This window comes from Suillus paluster, assembly GCF_016628075.1.
Source record: "Suillus paluster strain FC165 chromosome Unknown EDB91scaffold_3, whole genome shotgun sequence".
NCBI lineage: Eukaryota > Fungi > Basidiomycota > Agaricomycetes > Boletales > Suillaceae > Suillus > Suillus paluster.
In genome coordinates this window covers 1,319,759-1,336,941 of record NW_024537563.1, presented here as the reverse complement: position 1 = coordinate 1,336,941, position 17,183 = coordinate 1,319,759, and the positions used below count along the sequence as shown (strand labels likewise).

At 48.7% G+C, this 17,183-nt stretch overlaps 5 protein-coding genes across 5 annotated transcripts; 1 reads left to right on the top strand and 4 right to left on the bottom strand.

Annotated features, from left to right (window-relative positions):
* Nucleotides 1–280: 280 nt before the first annotated feature.
* EDB91DRAFT_1077668 (uncharacterized protein) lies at nucleotides 281–1,357 on the bottom strand (the record flags this gene model as incomplete). The annotated part of the gene is made up of 6 exons (XM_041314944.1): nucleotides 281–515; nucleotides 567–756; nucleotides 816–884; nucleotides 937–960; nucleotides 1,012–1,198; nucleotides 1,244–1,357. 6 exons carry the CDS (start codon nucleotides 1,355–1,357, stop codon nucleotides 281–283), a joined length of 819 nt encoding a protein of 272 aa, XP_041183352.1.
* Nucleotides 1,358–4,530: 3,173 nt separating this feature from the next.
* On the bottom strand, nucleotides 4,531–8,483 carry EDB91DRAFT_1234366 (heavy metal translocatin; the record flags this gene model as incomplete). Its single annotated transcript, XM_041321200.1, has 12 exons — nucleotides 4,531–4,597; nucleotides 4,648–4,760; nucleotides 4,813–4,925; nucleotides 4,987–5,029; nucleotides 5,082–5,216; nucleotides 5,268–6,031; nucleotides 6,085–6,281; nucleotides 6,338–6,779; nucleotides 6,829–6,973; nucleotides 7,024–7,573; nucleotides 7,627–8,370; nucleotides 8,422–8,483. The coding sequence occupies 12 exons, from the start codon at nucleotides 8,481–8,483 to the stop codon at nucleotides 4,531–4,533; spliced, it is 3,375 nt and encodes a 1,124-aa protein (XP_041183351.1).
* Nucleotides 8,484–9,958: 1,475 nt separating this feature from the next.
* EDB91DRAFT_1044092 (histidine phosphatase superfamily-domain-containing protein) lies at nucleotides 9,959–13,543 on the top strand (the record flags this gene model as incomplete). The annotated part of the gene is made up of 16 exons (XM_041313102.1): nucleotides 9,959–10,073; nucleotides 10,144–10,586; nucleotides 10,647–10,852; nucleotides 10,903–11,072; nucleotides 11,131–11,606; nucleotides 11,665–11,734; nucleotides 11,784–11,809; nucleotides 11,864–12,202; nucleotides 12,261–12,346; nucleotides 12,399–12,495; nucleotides 12,551–12,750; nucleotides 12,802–12,997; nucleotides 13,056–13,066; nucleotides 13,118–13,264; nucleotides 13,320–13,392; nucleotides 13,448–13,543. 16 exons carry the CDS (start codon nucleotides 9,959–9,961, stop codon nucleotides 13,541–13,543), a joined length of 2,751 nt encoding a protein of 916 aa, XP_041183350.1.
* Nucleotides 13,243–14,752, bottom strand: EDB91DRAFT_1101184 (UBC-like protein). Its single transcript, XM_041317230.1, is given in 6 exon segments — nucleotides 13,243–13,926; nucleotides 14,007–14,008; nucleotides 14,024–14,135; nucleotides 14,186–14,342; nucleotides 14,397–14,543; nucleotides 14,598–14,752. 6 exon segments carry the CDS (start codon nucleotides 14,656–14,658, stop codon nucleotides 13,737–13,739), a joined length of 669 nt encoding a protein of 222 aa, XP_041183349.1. The 5' UTR covers nucleotides 14,659–14,752; the 3' UTR covers nucleotides 13,243–13,736.
* Nucleotides 14,753–17,100, bottom strand: EDB91DRAFT_1101181 (uncharacterized protein). The gene is made up of 6 exons (XM_041317229.1): nucleotides 16,357–17,100; nucleotides 16,172–16,300; nucleotides 16,027–16,122; nucleotides 15,890–15,979; nucleotides 15,663–15,833; nucleotides 14,753–15,614 (listed from the first exon to the last, which is right to left on the bottom strand). Exons 1-6 carry the CDS (start codon nucleotides 16,885–16,887, stop codon nucleotides 14,931–14,933), a joined length of 1,701 nt encoding a protein of 566 aa, XP_041183348.1. The 5' UTR covers nucleotides 16,888–17,100; the 3' UTR covers nucleotides 14,753–14,930.
* Between the last annotated feature and the right edge of the window lie 83 nt (nucleotides 17,101–17,183).

Below are 17,183 nucleotides of genomic sequence, written 5' to 3'. Positions count from 1 at the left end.
TCGTAACGGTACTCACGTCCCGAGTCCCCCGACTCTGTTATCGGATGAAATCGGCAATGTTCGAAACATATGGCCAAAGATTTATTGGCGGACACTGGTACGAACTAACTGCATGTAATAAAGCGGTAGTTAAACGTTGAATATTAAATACCGTGTGTGAAACAAAACAATGAGTGGTACTTGAATGCCATATGTGTAACAATGGCGGACAAAACCCCCAGTGGTAGTTGAATAACTTATAATGAAGTCGTTGCATAGGATTGAATGGCATAGCGTAACCTTACTTTACGCTGTCCCTTTTTTTCACAGGGGATGCTTGACCCGCGGGAGCAACAACCTTTCGTTTCGCCTTGTTGTCAGGGGTTGACGGCTCCGTAGGTGAAGATGAAGGATCGACAGCCTTCGTCAAAACGGCTTTCGGCGTTCCCGTGAGGGGTAACAAACGGAGCGATTTAAGTATGATTTGGTAGATCTGGGTGTTGGTAGAGCATTTGCTAACGGGGGCGAATATCCACCTGCAGCCATCGTGTAAACAGAAAATATCATGCAATGGAAAAGGAACTTACAGTCGCATCTCGACTTCCACCACTGCAGGTTGGGACGACGCGAAGTGCTTACCGTACTGGGTCGGATGAATGAGGCTACCTGCAGCGTCGCAGACGTTGGGGACAACCACAGGCACGTTCTCGACGTTGTAGAGATTGAGGACCGTTCGGAAGTGACCGGATGGATCTGGTAAGTCCCTCATGGTCCAGTCTTTCACCCTTGGTGATCATTGTCAGGTATTTTCCGCGCGTATTGACACGAATGGTTACCTTTCGGGGTGTTAGCGGTGCTAGCTGATGCTGCAGGCCTCTTGGGCGAAAAACGCTGCTTCAGAATGTCTATGGGAGTATCAGCATTGTTGTTAAGGCAGGTCAGTGGCTGGCCCCTTACCTCCCGTGAAGTCCACGTTAGTGTCTGAGGTGACGCGGTTAGTGGGCAGTGAGATGGTTGCGCACGGTTACATACTCTCGAAATCATCTAACGGGAACTCGGGAACGACATCGCGGCTTGATTCAGTCGCCTCGGGGAAAAGGGAATCGCTGTGCACTACAAAGTGTAGGGGGTCGGCGCTGGATGTCCCGGCGTTGCGCGGGAGTTGTATCACCTCGCGAACGGATGTGAGGGGTTGTGATAAGTTAAGAGTAAGGGTGTGCTGTTGACCACGGCGTCTAACTGAACGTGGTCACACAGGACGAACATCCACTGGCTCCTTGAAAAAGCGTATATATTGTCTCCACTGGATGATGATGATCGGGCTGTAGAGGATTCGCAGGGAGGTCTGACCTTCGCTAGCACGAGAAAGCACGTACATTTCAGAATTCATTCTCGTCGATTTTGTATATTTCGGTGCTACGGGTTGTTGCTGCTAGTAGAACGCCGTGATTTCGATCGCTGAAAAGATTTTCGGCTTTGGAGACAGTGATCGGAGTTCATGAACCTTCTAGATGACGCGAAGAGCGCACAAGACGGTCTGAAGTATGTTTGAGTCTTAAACGGTGAAGATTGAAGTACGTTGTGTTCCAGCCAAATCCGCTCACATACCGGTCGAAAGGACCATAGCAAAGAATGCGATAAACGAGGAAGGGAGCCGTACTAGGCTTGAAGACGGTGATCCGCAATCACCTTCGCTCTTGAGATGGAGTCCATAAGGGCGCTCATGGCAGAGACCGTGGCATCTGAGTAGTCGCATAGAATGTCATTCGCGGACGCCAGTAAAATTCAAGATGATCCTTGCGAGCAAATTAGGATATTAGCGCGTCAATCGTAGTAAGGCCAGACAAGGTTGTAACCAACTGGCCTCCAGTGAAAAATACGACGCGATCCAAGATAAATCGAAATCGAAGCAGCATTGGTGAAAAGTAGCCTTAGGGTCCAAACGTCGAAAACAACTGACCGATACCTCACGAAACACCAATGGAAGGCGCGTAAATCGAAACATCCTATGACAACAACGATCGAAGAAGTGGTGTCCATCGGGCGTTACGCCTCGCAGAATAGAGACGTCGCCACTCTCGCAAAGACGTCTATCGGTGGATGAATATTGGGGCCAAATCGAAGTACGGTATTCAGTCGGGTATCATCCAGAAAACTCGAGCACAAGGATCTTGGGGAAGAGATCAAGTCGCCGTGGCATAGAAGCGAGATCCATCGAAAGAAGAGATACGTATGAGTTCGATCGAAGGTAACCGGTAACCCGTCAGCTGAGTGAGCTCAAAGCGATACTTGAGTGGCGAGGGAGCCAATCGGAACTCGAAGGTACTGCAGGAGCCGTAGAGGTAGACTGGTTCCAAAGAAACGCCGGGTGAACGAGATCGGCTACGAGATCGACATGGACATCTTGGGGGATGGTCGAAGCCATCGTCGCCCAAGATCAAGGTCCATCGAGGAATGGATAAGTAAACGTTCGATCGAATATAACCCATCGGACAAGTGATTACCCATAGCAAAACTTGAGAGGGAGAGCTCGAAAGGACCGCAACAGCTTGGAGGTAGCCGGATTCCCAAGAAATATCGGGTAAACAAGATCGTAATGAGAAATCAATGTCTCGAGCAAGCAAAAGACGGAAGGTCAACCCAGCAGGCCCAGTTGAGTACGTGCCATAGCTCGCCTAGTCCTCAAGTGAGGAAAACCTTCAGATCGAGTAGACTGTAGAATGAGATAAAATCCAGGATGATTCGGAAGCGAAGACATCCAAAATACGGTCTCAAGAAGCGGAGATCGACCATGAAACCAAGGTCGAATCCATCACGAAAGTTGAAAGGGCAGATGACAAACGACATGCGAGGTGACAGGGCTGATCCATCGGAGGAAGACATTCGCGGAATACTCGGACCGAGTCGAAGTGCAATATTTAGTCGGGTAACATCCAAAAAACTTGAGCATGAGCATCTTGGGGTCCCCAAGGATCGAGTCGTCGTCGCGTAGAAGCGAGGTTCATCAGAATGGGGGATGGGTCTTAGTTCGATCGAAGGGTCCGTTAGATAAGTGGTTGTTCAACGCGAGACTAGGTGATCGGATTCAAAGAAACAGTAGACGAGATCGCGTATAAGTTCAATCGAAGGAAACCCGTCAGCCAAGTGAGCGTTCAAAGCGAGGCCAGGACGGCAATCAAACGAAGCAGAGCTCGAAAATGAGGTGGCCGAAATTGCAAGAAACGTCGGGTAAGCGAAATCGAAGGCACATGCTCGCCGTCCTCAGAGGGGCAAACCTTCAGATCGCAGGTATGATTCAGAAGCGCAGGAACATCCAAATAGACTCACGAGAAGTGGAGATCGACAATGAAACCAAGGTTAGATCGATCACGAACATTGAACGGGCAGATGACAAACGGCACACGAGATGACAGCATTGATCCAATGGACCCGAGTGAAAACAAGTCAAAGTCATCGTCGCACAGGAGCAAGGTCCATAGAGAGCAGAAACTCGCTTGATTCAAGGTTGTGGCCCGTCGTCAAGTGGAGGAAGTCAATCGTAGATCGAAAGAAGAGACCTGAAGAGCTTTTGTGATCGGATTCCAAAGAAACACGGGGTAAATGAGATCGTCAAAATATAATATCAAGAATCGGAGATCAAATAAGAGATCGACATCAGAAAGGTCGTTGGTTAGGCGGGAGAGTCCGGTCGAGGAAAAGAGGGGTCAAAAGGACAGCCGTCGTAAATGTGCACCCGACAGTGAGGCGGTGCTCTCGGTCGAAGCAGTCGTACGAATAAGTGCAGGTAGTCGAGGTTCCGTATTCCAAACTTGTGAGACCGTAGCAAGTTCGTTTGGCGTTACGGTGCTGTCAGATACACAAGGGTAATACAAAGTTGGAGGTTGAAGGAAGTGGAAGTAGAGAGAAGAGAAGGTTGAATCAAATTATATACGCGGGCGGACATCGAAGGCAATTGTGGAACATCCGAAATATTCCACATCGCGGTGGAAGCGGATGTTTCACAACTGTCAGCCTCTGATATGATGTCATTTCAAACTTGACTGAAGCGTTCTGAGTCCACCTATTATCTGAGGCTGACCATGGAAGAGCTGGATCTCAAAGTTACTTGTTCGCCCGAAGCGAGTCCTGTGGATCACTAGCAGTTGTGGACAAGTACGGAAAAGAACAAATTGGTACTACCAAGTCGAAGTTTCAAACGTTCTTGGTTTTCCAAGTTCCATCGGACGTCTGAGGTCTCGCGAAGTAGGCTTAACTCAATTAATTCCTTAATGAACGAGACACGAAAACATGCGGGAGTGTTCTATGACATTGGGACTACGAAGAAGTCTCTACATATGCTTCGTAGTGTCTCCAGCGGGTCAGCATGTCATTATGGAATAGTTTCGGCTCTCGCAAGGCAGAAAGCAGGACCTCAGTGGGGTGATCGCTGGCATACACAGGGCCAATAAAATACGCTAGGAACACAGTAGTTTACAGGGGAATGAAAGATAGGGATACAGATCATGAATAGATTGACTGCAGTATTGCTCAGGAAAGATTGGATCGGACTTGTTAAAGCTGTATCTTTGGCTCTCTGTACACCTTGAGCGCGAGAGAGGAGCAAATCACAGAAACAGAGCTAGAGTAACGCATCAGTATACGTTTGACACGTAGTCAGGGGCTACTTACGATAATGCCATGGCCAATGACGCCCACACAGGAGCTAATCGCGCGTGTCCGGCAGGGTATACGACTCCAGCAGCGATGGGAACTGCGATTAAATTATACATGAATGCCCACATCTACAAACTATGTCAATGGCGAGTAAGTGCACAGGAAACGGACGCGGCGTACAAAGTTGATTTGAACGCGGTTAAACACTTTTCTCGACAGGTCGCTCAGTGTGAGTAAAGTTTGAAGGTTAGAGGATAAGAGAATGAACGAAGCGCTAGATACCGCGACGTCGCCTGCCATCGAAGTTGATCAGTATGCGTTCTGTGATGCGGTTGAATGAACTTTGGAACCTACTTCCACAACCGATAGCTATGCCTATGTCGCTGACCGCTAGTGCCTAACGCGACAGTAAATACCAAACATAAAACAGACACGTAGCAAGAACTCACAGGTGCGTCATTAATCCCATCCCCAACCATTGCGACGATGCAACGTTCATTTGACGTTGACCTGCTCAGCATGCGCCGCCATCGTGAAGAGGGTCGTTTGGCGCCATTGTGCTGCAGCCACTCGATCTTTTCTGCCTGCAGAATAGGTCAGATCACACGACAAGGACTTAGCTGACAAGGACAGACCTTTTGTTGGGGTAAAACACCAGCGATAACATTCATTTCAGGAATGCCCACGAATTTTGCGACTGCTTTAGCAGTTGTCTCGTTGTCCCCTGATATCATCCATGTTCCAATGCCCTGCTGGTGCAAATGGCGTACGACACCGCTAGCTTCTCGCCTGATGGGATCCGATACAGCGAATATCGCTGCAACGACGAAGCGATCATCCAAGTCTGCATCCGTAACCGCGAGAAGGACGATGCTCTTCGCCTCTGATTTCCACCTGTCGAGCATTTGGGACACGTCTGGAGAAAGAGAGGCGGCATGATCTCGCATCAGGGCTTCGTTTCCTATGATTGCTTTGCGACGTATGTCGTCAAAATTCGCTGTGACACCTTTACCAGCAGTTTCATCGAATGCGCTGCCAGCGGCAGACGTAGCACCATGCTGCTCAGCGTACTGCCGAATCGCAGATGCGAGCGGGTGAGAGGAAGCAGATTCCAACTCCGCAGCGATTCCGAGAAGCGTCTCCCGAGGCACCAACGAAAGCAGGATCTCGGCATCAGACACTCGGGGCTCACCACCTTCCGTAAGTGTTCCGGTCTTGTCGAATACGACAATGTCAAGTTGTGCCATTTCTTGGAAAGCTTCGCCACCTCCACGAGCCAATATGCCATATTTGGCTGCAAGCCCAGATCCCACGAGGAGAGCGGTTGGTGCTGCCAGGCCAATGCCGCAAGGACATGCCACGACGAATACTGCGATCGCAAATTCGAGAGACCACACGACTACAGAGGTGGCGTCAGAACAAAGTTCAGTAGATCGCTTGGAAGAAACTCACTCCATCCGCCCACAGTTATATCTAAATAACTCCTAGGGATGGCACCGCTGACACCCAAGGAAAGCCATATCAACCACGTGACGATCGCCAGCAAAGTGATGATCGGCACAAAGACGCCCGTGATGTGGTCTGCGACACGCTCAATGGGCGCCCTGCGAGTTTGGCCCTCACGAACGATCTGCACGATCTGATCCAGCCTAATAGAATTAGGTCAGATAAATAATACTTTTACAATCAATGTTGAATGACTTACAATGTGAGACCACCAATAACGTCAACTCGGACGTCTACAGCCCTGGACTTGTTGATTGTCCCAAGAAGAACCGTGTCCCCGACACTCTTACTGATAAGTCGAGCCTCGCCCGTCAAAGAGCTCTCGTCGAAGGAAGTCTCAGCACCAGAGACGATTGTACCGTCTGACGGTGGTGTGGCGCCATTTTGCACACGTACAACATCGCCAACTTCCAAGAGGTCAACTGCTACCTTCTCAAATTTAAAGCCAGGAGAAGCAACAAGGCTACCGTTGTCAATTGATACGTCACATTTTTCGGGGTCATTGCGGGAAAAAATCAAGGGAGCCGTGGAATCAGTTGCGGAGCGAGGAGCCAAGAGAAGAGCTTCAGCAGGGCGGAGTGAGCCGAGCGCAGTAATCGCGTCGGCAGTCCTCGCTTTGCTGTATGCCTCGAGGTAGCGGCCTAATAACAACCAATCATGCAATATATGCAGTGTACAAACTCTACTCACCAGCAAGTAAAAACATGGTCAGGAACACGACATAGTCGAAATATGTCGTTTCTTGCGCTGCCCCACTGCCCGAAGGCTGCTGTGTTGCTGCAAGAGCTAGGACCGCGATCGATGAAAAATAGGCCACAGATACTCCGGTAGAAACCTGCTCACGCATGTCATCATCGTATGATTACGGGTGAACACAGTACATACCAGGAGGTTCATACTCCCAAATCTAGTAAAGCGCTTGATGATGGGAGTCGTACTCCCTTTCTTCCACAAAGCTCTGATTTCTTTGATGCTCCGACGGTGGAATGTGCCAGCGCCATAGAAGTATACTGGAGTCGCCAGAAAAAAGAGCGCCCACTCGATTCGGGACGCATTTCCATTCCACATAGGCCCCATTAGGTATTGCTTCGTCTGATTGCCGCTGGGAACGAGGCTCATGTACACCACACCGATGATGAATGTGGGTATCGCGATCATAAATGTAAAAAAGAGATGCAGCAGCAAGGTTCGTTGCTCGCGCTGCTGCATGCGCCGTGCACGCTCTTCGAGCGTAGGTGGACGATCAATCAACACACTGTACGACGTCGGGTCTACTGACACAATGGTGGTGATGATGGAGCGGATGGTAAAGTCTGGAGGCGATGGCTTGTATGAAATTTCGATTATTGGATCCAAATGGTTTGATAATGGTTTGATAATGGCGACGTCTGGCTGGAACCTTTGCAAGGCAGTCATGATCTTTGCTGGACAATGTCTAATTAGCAGAGATCAGTCAAACTGCTTGTGACAATGACACGATAAACGCACGGACAATACATTCCCTCGACACGAAGCGATACATTCCGAGGACCCGTTGTTGTTGCGTCACCATCTGATGACGATGGGACAAGGGGCTCGATCTTGATAACGTCGACTTCAAAGCCACAGTCGTCGATCGTTTCAGTCACGGAACCAAGAAGATCCCTTCGAGCAACAACAACTGTGGCAGAGTTGTTGAGAAGGCTAACGACCACTTGGGAGATGCCAGAGAGTTGCGAGACCATTTCGGTAATGGTGCCCGAACATGAGGAGCATGTCATGCCACCTACAGACAGGGTGACGCGATGCGGCACATCATTAGCGCCAACTTCGTGCCACGGGCTTCGGCTTAAATTTGGGTCCTTCTCTGGTCCCTCCAGCGTGGAGAAATCTGTTGGATAAACACCGTTGGAAGGTAGGCCGTCGATATTGCCCCGCAGGAGTGGTGAAACGGTATCATCGAGTGAAATAGTGCCCTTCTCCTGACACAATGAACAATGTTGTATATGCTTTCGACGTTGTCCATAAAACGTGATGCTCATCCCGGACATCCGTGGGGAAAGCTTGTGCTCGGAGGGACTGGGATCTGGGTCAGATATATCGAACCCGGCATCTTCAAGCACGGATTGTATGGTGTCTCTGGGTATTGTAATGGCATGCCCGATTGTCACTGACTGGTGGACGATGGATACATCTACCCTTGTTGGAGGGGGGGACAAAGATAAGAGCACTTCATTGATTGTGCGTACACAGCTGTGACAAAACCAACATTAGCGAAATAAACATCACGAATATTGTATTTACCTGCTGCAGTGAAGATTGGATATGAGGATCGTCGTGATATGCGTCTGAGCTGGTGGGTTCATCAGAGAATAAAGCGTTCTGGTGCGATTAGATGAACCGTGAAAAAATATACGTCAGATTGCTAGGAGATGTGAGCACATGATATAGGGAAGACAGAACAAGATATTTCTGGTCGCTTTCTGTCATCATACGCCTCTGAGTGCATGTGCCTTAGCATCCATAAAATGCCTCGCTGGCAGCACAATTGCCTCACAGTATCACGTCAGCGGGCTTGGCACATCAAATGACATTAATTACCAACATCACGTGACTTTTTCTGGAGTCTGTAGCACTCGACCCTGATTCCTCGAGCAATCGATATCAAGATCGATCGGTAGTTCTCAAGGATGGATAGTACTGTGGTAAGAATGAACCCCACTATGAAGAGAAAATGGCTGATCAATGCCTCGACGAAGTATACCAACAACAGCAGTTACATACTAGTGTTTACAGAGTGTGGCTAGACCTATAGAAGGAAGACAGTCGTTCCTTCTAATAAAGCAGGAGACCGCGGAGGAAGAACTGCATGCTAAGAATTACACTTCGTGTGAAAAATTTACTGTGGCCTTTTTCGATTGAAATTGAATAGCTTACTTATTCATTGTGTCACAGGTGCACGAATCAGATACTTCCATACCCTCTTATCCAATAAATGAATGTTGTTCCCCATACTGCCGAGGCCGAACGCCTCATTCGAAATATGGGCACTCACTAGTCACGTAGCGCCGCAATCTCGAGCGATAGACACATTTGAAACCCTCGAACAAGTCTTCGCTACCGACGGTCATGGGTAAGCCAATTCGTCGACACCAAGCGCACCATATGCTGGCATGTTGAGACAAGTATCCGAATGCTGAAGTTGTCAACTGACTCGACTCGCTAGAAACCAATGTCGCTCGGGAATTACCACTCGCACCTCAAACGCACAACATCTCGTAGGTCCGGAATCGATATCACTCGAGGAAATCAATGCAGCATTCGTGCTATTGGAGTGCGAGAAAGAAGCAGTGGAACAGTTCAACGCGCACGCCTTAGAAATTTCTGCAAGTGGCGGATTCTGCCGGTATAAATACTTTTGATTTTCACGCGAAACTCAATAGGGAATTTCCAAATATGAAATATCCTGCTGAAAGTGGGCTGAGCCTTCAAAATTTCAAATCAGCAAGAGAGTCGTGTGCTGCTCCCTGCACGCCTGCAGGTGCGTTTACTCAATCATCTGCGTGGTATACGTCTTTGTATCAGAAGTTAATATTACTTGACAGGGCTCCGAAGCCTGACTTTTTGTATCTTTGACAGGCAATAACCATCTGCTTTCTCTATCATGTACAAAGGCAGGCAATCCCGGATTTCAGCTTTCTTAAATTCTCCAGAGCATCAATCTCCCCGGTCTAGTTCCAATCCCACAAGATCTTCCTCTCGTTCTTCCATTGCTTCCAGCGATGATCGGGCGCTCTTTCATGACATCAATCGATCCCCTGTGATCCTCGGCATTTGTGCAATGGATATCAAAGCCAGATCAAAGGCAATGAGAGAAATCCTCACACGACTAGTCGAGAGAGCGCATGGTGCTGTTGAAGTTAAGGTTTTTGGTGACAAGGTTATCCTTGATGAGGGTATGTTCCCGGCCTCCCCTGTTTCTCCGTTCCTTAATACCCTACACTGCGTGCTCACGCTGCCTGTCAGATGTCGAAAATTGGCCCCGCTGTGATGTGCTCATCTCATTCTTTTCCACCGATTTCCCCTTAGACAAGGCGATATCTTACGTCAAACTGCGTCACCCCTTCTGCATCAACGATCTTTTACCACAAGCTTTATTATGGGACCGTCGTCTGGTCGGAGCTATTCTCGACCATTTACAGGTCCCGACACCCAAGCGACTGGAAGTTTCTCGCGATGGTGGTCCTCAAGTAGATGTAGAACTCAAAGACGCGATGATAAAGAAGCTTGGTGTGACATTGGGTGGCTTTAGAGTGACCCCTGAAGTCTCACTTCGTGAAGATGGAAATGCCATTATCATTGACGGTCAAGTCTTGGAGAAACCCTTCGTGGAAAAACCCGTCAGCGGCGAGGATCACAACGTTTATATCTATTTTCGGGGCGGTGGAGGGCGCCGCCTGTTCAGGAAGGTACGCATCCGTTTAACGGTGCTTATCACAAATTTCTCAACTTATCTCTTCCGCTGGTAGGTCGGCAACAAGTCAAGTGATCTTGACCCTTCGTTGAATCATCCCCGGACGGATGGCTCATACATCTACGAGGAATTTATCGATGTCGATAACTCTGAAGACATCAAGGTCTACACGGTCGGCAAGGACTACTTCCATGCTGAAACTCGGAAGTCCCCTGTGGTTGATGGCGTTGTCCGCCGAAATACGGAAGGAAAGGAGATTCGGTTTGTCACTCGGCAAGTTGTAACATCTCCATTGCTCACCGCCCAATAAGGTTTATTACCCACTTGAGTGAGGAGGAGAAGACGTACGCGGCCAAAATATGTCAAGCATTTGGCCAGAACGTTTGCGGCTTTGACATGCTTCGATGTGAAGGAGGCAAGAAAACTCAGATCATCGATGTGAACGGATGGAGCTTTGTCAAAGGAAACGAAGGTTATTATGGTAAGCGACGATGACACACCATGTGTAGTTAACTTTCCGGCTGAATACCGCCGCTTAGACAAAGCTGCCGAGATCTTGGCTAACCTGTGCATCCGTGTGTCGTCCTCGCCAGAACGTCCGATGCCCTCAGCAGATACTACAACCAGGGGGCAGTCACCAACATGGATCCTCAAGGCAAATGTAACAGTCTTCCGACATGCTGACCGCACGCCCAAACAGAAGTTGAAATTCAATTTTCCCATCGGTGATGCGTGGACGCAACCTTTCGTCCGCCTACTCAACGGGGAGAAGGAGGAGATAATCCTCCGCGAGAAGTCGCAATTAAACCTTATCGCCCAAGCTGTTGAGGAGGCAAAGGCTCTGGGCGCGAGCGGCGATGACCTTGTGAAGCTCACGAACCTTAATACTGCACTCTTCAACAAGATTGATCTTCCTGGAACTAAAGCGCAGCTAAAGCCTGTGTATTCAAAGAGACAGGCAGGACAGCCAAGGAGGTTAACAAAGCTGACACTGGTCTTCAAATGGGGTGGTGAAGTGTGTCGACTCTTGCATGTTCTTATACATTCATGTTGATGTGAATTTCTCGGCACAGTTCACGCACTCAGCAAGATACCAATCCCGAGACCTCGGAGAGAACATGAAAAAGGACCTGACAATCATGAGTGAGTGCATCATAACCAGAAGAATGATATCGCTGACCTTTATGTTTAGATAAGGAAGCTCTTCAGAATGTCAAGGTTCGGTTTTGAGATTTGCCTTTACAGACCGTGGTATTCTAATTAAAAATCCAGATATACACCTCTTCCGAGCGCCGCGTGATTGCATCTGCTGAAATCTTCGCTGCAGCACTCGTCGACAATGTTAACTCTTCAAGTTATTCTGCTCCTTCGTCAACTCCTAGCTCCCTTTCCTCGCGCTCCTCTCAAGATGGCAGATTAAGCTCTCAAGAGATGACGCCTCCGGAACTGATCATTCGCAAAGACCTTCTTGACGACTCCAATGCAGCGAAGGACCTGATGGACGACGTGAAGAAGCGGCTGAAGATATTGCTGAGACCCGGTGAGCCGGAAAAGCGTCCAGAGCTCACGTGGCCAAAGAGCATGAAAAAGGAGCCCGTCGAAGTTGTTAAGGTTCGTCAGTGCATGATACCTTCATAGGAGGTCGAATATTCACGCTACATCATGACAGGAGGTCATTGAACTTTTGAGCTCCTTCCGGGCAATCATGCATAAGAATTTCGAGACCATGGATGTGGACAAAATTCAGGAACGATGGTGAGGAAATTGGTTGAACTTGGAACGATGTCTGGTTCATGAATTTTTGTAGGTGTTGCGGCGATGAACCCTGGTTGTTCAGAGAACGCTGGGACAAACTCTTTGAAGATTTCTGCGATGTCGAACAAAAGAAGTTTGACCCCTCTCGTGTAAGTGTATTGTGATGTGTATTGAATTGGTGACTGACTCCTACTGATATTGCAGGTCTCCGAGCTGTATGACACCATTAAGTATTGCGCGCTACATCACCGAACATTCCTGTTCTCGATTTTCGACCAAAACGCTGGCCACGGTCAGGATCCCAGCCAGACTCAAGACCGCAAGTTACATGAATTGTATGGGCGTGCCAAAGCTCTATTTGATTTAGTAGCGCCTCAGGAATACGGCATTGAGGCTGATGAAAAGTTTGGCTTGCTAAACCGTGACTCTTTTGTATAACGTTGAACTTTGTCTAGGGAGCAGATTGGCGTCCTGACTTCATTACCACTGCTTCGGAAAGTTGTAGAAGACCTCGAAGCTGCGCGGAATAATGGCGCCAGTTCCTTGACCCTTTATTTCACCAAAGAAAGCCATATTCATACACTTGTCAACCTCGTGCTACACTCCGGCCTACCGATCGCGAATAGGAGGATACCCGAGTTAGATTATTGTGTAAGTCCAGTTCTCATTTGAGTTTAGCAGTATACCAATGATCGGGTCCACTTTATAGTCCCATATCACGTTGGTTCATTCATCCTGTCCGCGGTTTACCGACTAACCTTACCGACCCAGCTTTGAGCTCTACGAGCGCAATTTTGGGCGTGGTAACTCTGATAAGGAATATTCTATCAAGCTGTCCCTGAGTGAAGGTGCTCACTCGTCTAACGTTCTGGACTCCACTTTGGATGCACGTCATTCATTGAACGTACAGCCTCGAAGGTATCAAATCTCCGTGACCACTAAATTTGTACACTGAAACTAATCACTTCTTTAGGAAATTAACGCAACACCTTCCGTACAGCCTCGTCATCGAGAAGCTCTCTAAGCACTTCGGTAGAATGACCGAGGTATGTTCCGAGTTAGCGGCTACAGCAGTATCTCACGTACAGTCGGTGCTAGCAGGATGATGATACAGGCACGGATACTCCGTTCGAAACAGTTAATGCCTGCCGGGGCCATTTCCCCGGTCTTAACGACAGTAGCAGCGACGATAGATGAACTCTATGTTGTCACTTTGAGTTCGCTCTAGAGCGGCGTCCATCATGATACTACCACCGCGAAGAACGGTACTTTGAACGGTACTTTAATGTGACTATATTAAACCTCCACAGTAAGTGTGGATACAAATGGTGTATGGATGATTAGTATACCCATACTTAGCTTCATTGATGACCCATGAATGCATGACCGCTCAAATTGATCCCTCTGTATGAATGGAGAGGACTACTAGTACTTCGTCGACTTCGTTTGGTTTCAAAGGAGTGAACCGTAACGAGTGGTTCTTCTTTGAACCTGAAGTGTCATAGAGAGCACTGGGAGATTGAGATAGCTCTGCGGATTGCTTCGCTAAAGTCGCAAAAGAGGTTCGATTGTCGCGATAGCTGTATGCAACGTCAGTACGTGGAGTGGCAGGGCTAGTCGTTACTTACAGCCTACAATACTATCAGCAAAGGCAGTTCTCAGGATGAATGTAACTCACTTGAAGGCTTCCTTGTTTAGAACATCTTCCTCGCGGAGCTTGTCTAGAGTGGGCTCCTTGAACGTGCTCTTGATAAAATGCAGAATATGATGTATTTGATGTTCTTTGGGTCTGGACGCGCGTATTAGCTCCTCGACACACTGTAACAGGACAGCACGGACCTCCATGGCCGGAATCGCGGTATAAGACTGTAAGCCCCAGTCCGGGGGTCGACGAGGGGATGGAAAATGTCCGTCAAGTATCGCACCGTTGGGGGTCGTTCAGGATAGTCGTTGGGAAACGTTATGGTGAATTTCAGCACAGAATCCTGATAGTACCCTGACCAGAACATGAAATCGAACAGCACGCCGGTTAGGTATTGAGAAAGCTGACCTTTGTGCACAAAGAGAACGGCGTCCCACACCAGGGTGCTCTCCACCGAAGGAGTGATGTACATGCCAGTTGGACAGTGGTTGATGTTTCTTAACGATGCATACTGAAAGTTGAGAGCAGCGCGGGTCGCTGGACTTATGATGGATCCTTCGGAATGTGTTGAGTCTGCAGCTTGGGCGACTTTTGTTGAAATGCTCCTACCTTTGGCAAGACCCAGGTCGATTGTAGGGGAAGGAACGAGACTGCCTACGGCACTCAGCATGTTTATGTCAACGTCGACGGCTCAAGAAAGGTAGTCTGATTCCATATGCCAGTAAGAACAGGTCCGATCAGAGCACTAGTACTAGTATTGATGTGGTGCTGGATATCAACTAAACTAAACCAAGCTCGACAGATAACATGAAGGATCCGCCAAACCTAAGCTCTACTAGGATTTGAGATCTGATTGTTCACTAGGGGTGCGTCCCCCAGTTGTGTGGGATGCAGATCCTAGTATACAACCTGATTCCTAAAACGAGGCAAGCTCGAACTCAATTATCTACTGTAACCACCTTTATACCTGGGTTCATTCCCCCATCCATGTCCCCGGTCCCTGTCTCTGTCCCACTCTCGCGAATCTCGCCGCTGCCGCTCTCGTTCACGACCTGAGTTACTACGAGAATACTCGCCATCCCGGTCTCTAGAATTGTGCGACGCTCCACGTATTCGGTAAGACTCTGGTTCCTTTGATGAACCGTAGTGGTCACCGCTCCGCCGTCGATGACCACGGTGAGGACTGTCTCCTAATCGATCAAGAAGGCTTTTGCGAGGGGTTGCTGATTGGAGTGGCATAAACTGGCGCCCGACATCCTTCATCGAATTGCCGAATTTTATAGCCTTTCGGCCATTTGACGCAGGTTTGTCATTGCCACGATTCTTCATGTTACGAGGGTTGTTGAACCAATCCCCTGTGTCATCATCTTCTTGCTCTCTGAACCTCTTCGCCAACTTTTCCTTGTCCTTGTTCTTCCCTTGTTTTCCAACGTTAACAGGTGCATCCATACCCCAGTCTTCACGTAAGGCGGGTCTGTCATCTTCGTTCTGCGACTCTCGCGGCCCACGGCGAACTCGAACGGGCTCGGATGCCGGGTCATAGAATGGCCCAGACATAATATTGTGCGAGCTGAAAGCCGAAGGCTCAGCGGGTATGTCAAAGACGAAAGCGACCTCATCGCAATCCTGTTGGACCTTGTCAGAAGACGACTCGGAACTGGCAGCAACACATACGTCTCCCAGGTGTCCTGAATTTCCACAATTATAACAACACTCCTCCAATGCGATGTATCCCTCGCCCCCATTTCCAAGTGCCAGTTTCTTTTTTTCCTCCCTGGTCTGCATGATATTAACGCGATCCTCATCGGCAACATATTGGTATATTCTCCACAGCGTAGGACATTCCTAACAGACGTTGGAAGGTGAACAGTAGAACCTTTAAAATCGAATCGCTATCTTACATTCATCTTGTGAGTTTGCGATCCGCATCGGTCGCAACCATCGTCCGCATCTGCTGCGAGCCTTGAACGCGAGAAACGATTTGGGCAGGTCTGAAACCAATAAGACTGCGTGTATGGCAAATCACGAACGTTTTCACCTTGTTAATATGACCTTTCATCCCACAGGTGTAGCAAGTCTTGCTGATAGGACAGCTTCGAGTTGAATGTTCGTCACGAGTACCACAGGTCAGACACTTCAAAGCGGAATGAGCGATACCAGACGGAGGAGGTTCAAGAACTCACCACTTGAACTGGGCATTGATACGTCTTATGTTCTCCTTCTGCACCGCAATTCTTGCATACAGAGCGCGACGGTTTAGCATGGGCCGCCTCCTCTGCCTCCGCTTCGAAGTAGCGAACAAGCCCAGGTGCCTACGAAAGAATATGAAAAACAGATCATGATCATGTAACCGCTGATGGCCGCACACCTTCCTGTCTTCATAGTCAAGATATTCAATGTAATCTTCCTCCTCAGAATCTACGGGTAATGGGGGGATGATATCGACTGCCACTGCACCTTCCTCGCCGCCGCTCAAAACAGACACGTGGGAGGGAAGTAGAAGTCGATCTGCTGCGCTTTTGGAGCTCTCTGGTTGAGAATTTGAAATCTGCGTAGGCTCTGTGACCACGGGAGCAGGGGCGGCGTCAAAGAAGAATAATTCCTGGTCAGAAAGTCTTGGGGTTGGTGAACGGCGTTTTGGAGACGCTGATCGCCTTCGAGAAACAGTTTCAACGCGAGAATCTGCAGTACTTCGACGCTCGAGAGACTGGTTTCTTGAGCGGTCAACGCCATCGCATGTAGGGCCTTTGGATTTCTTCCGTTTTCGCGGCCTTCGCCTTGTCTTTTGTGAGGAAGAATCTTCCTGGTTGGGAGAGACCGGTGGTATTTCCCCGTCGGACAATATTTCGATAGGTTCTGGTAATCGGGGAGACACTGTTAAGTCTATGATTTCAGGCATGATGGCGGAAAATCACAGCGGCCAGGTAAGTTACATAAAAAGGTGTAAAAGGTACCTTCTGAATCAACAAACCTCGAGTCCGGCCTGGGCGTGCTCCGCCTAAATAAGGCAAATCGTTGCCGCAGTGCAAGTACTAGATTATTTAACCTCGTCAAAGCCCTCTTCCATGTCGATTGTCCAGTCGGGGACTATAGTACATACTTAGGATGCACGCGAACGGAGAATATAACTTTTTTTGCTAATCACATCTGCCTGAAAACAGTTGAATATCGTACTTACTAGGACTTGGTCTTACA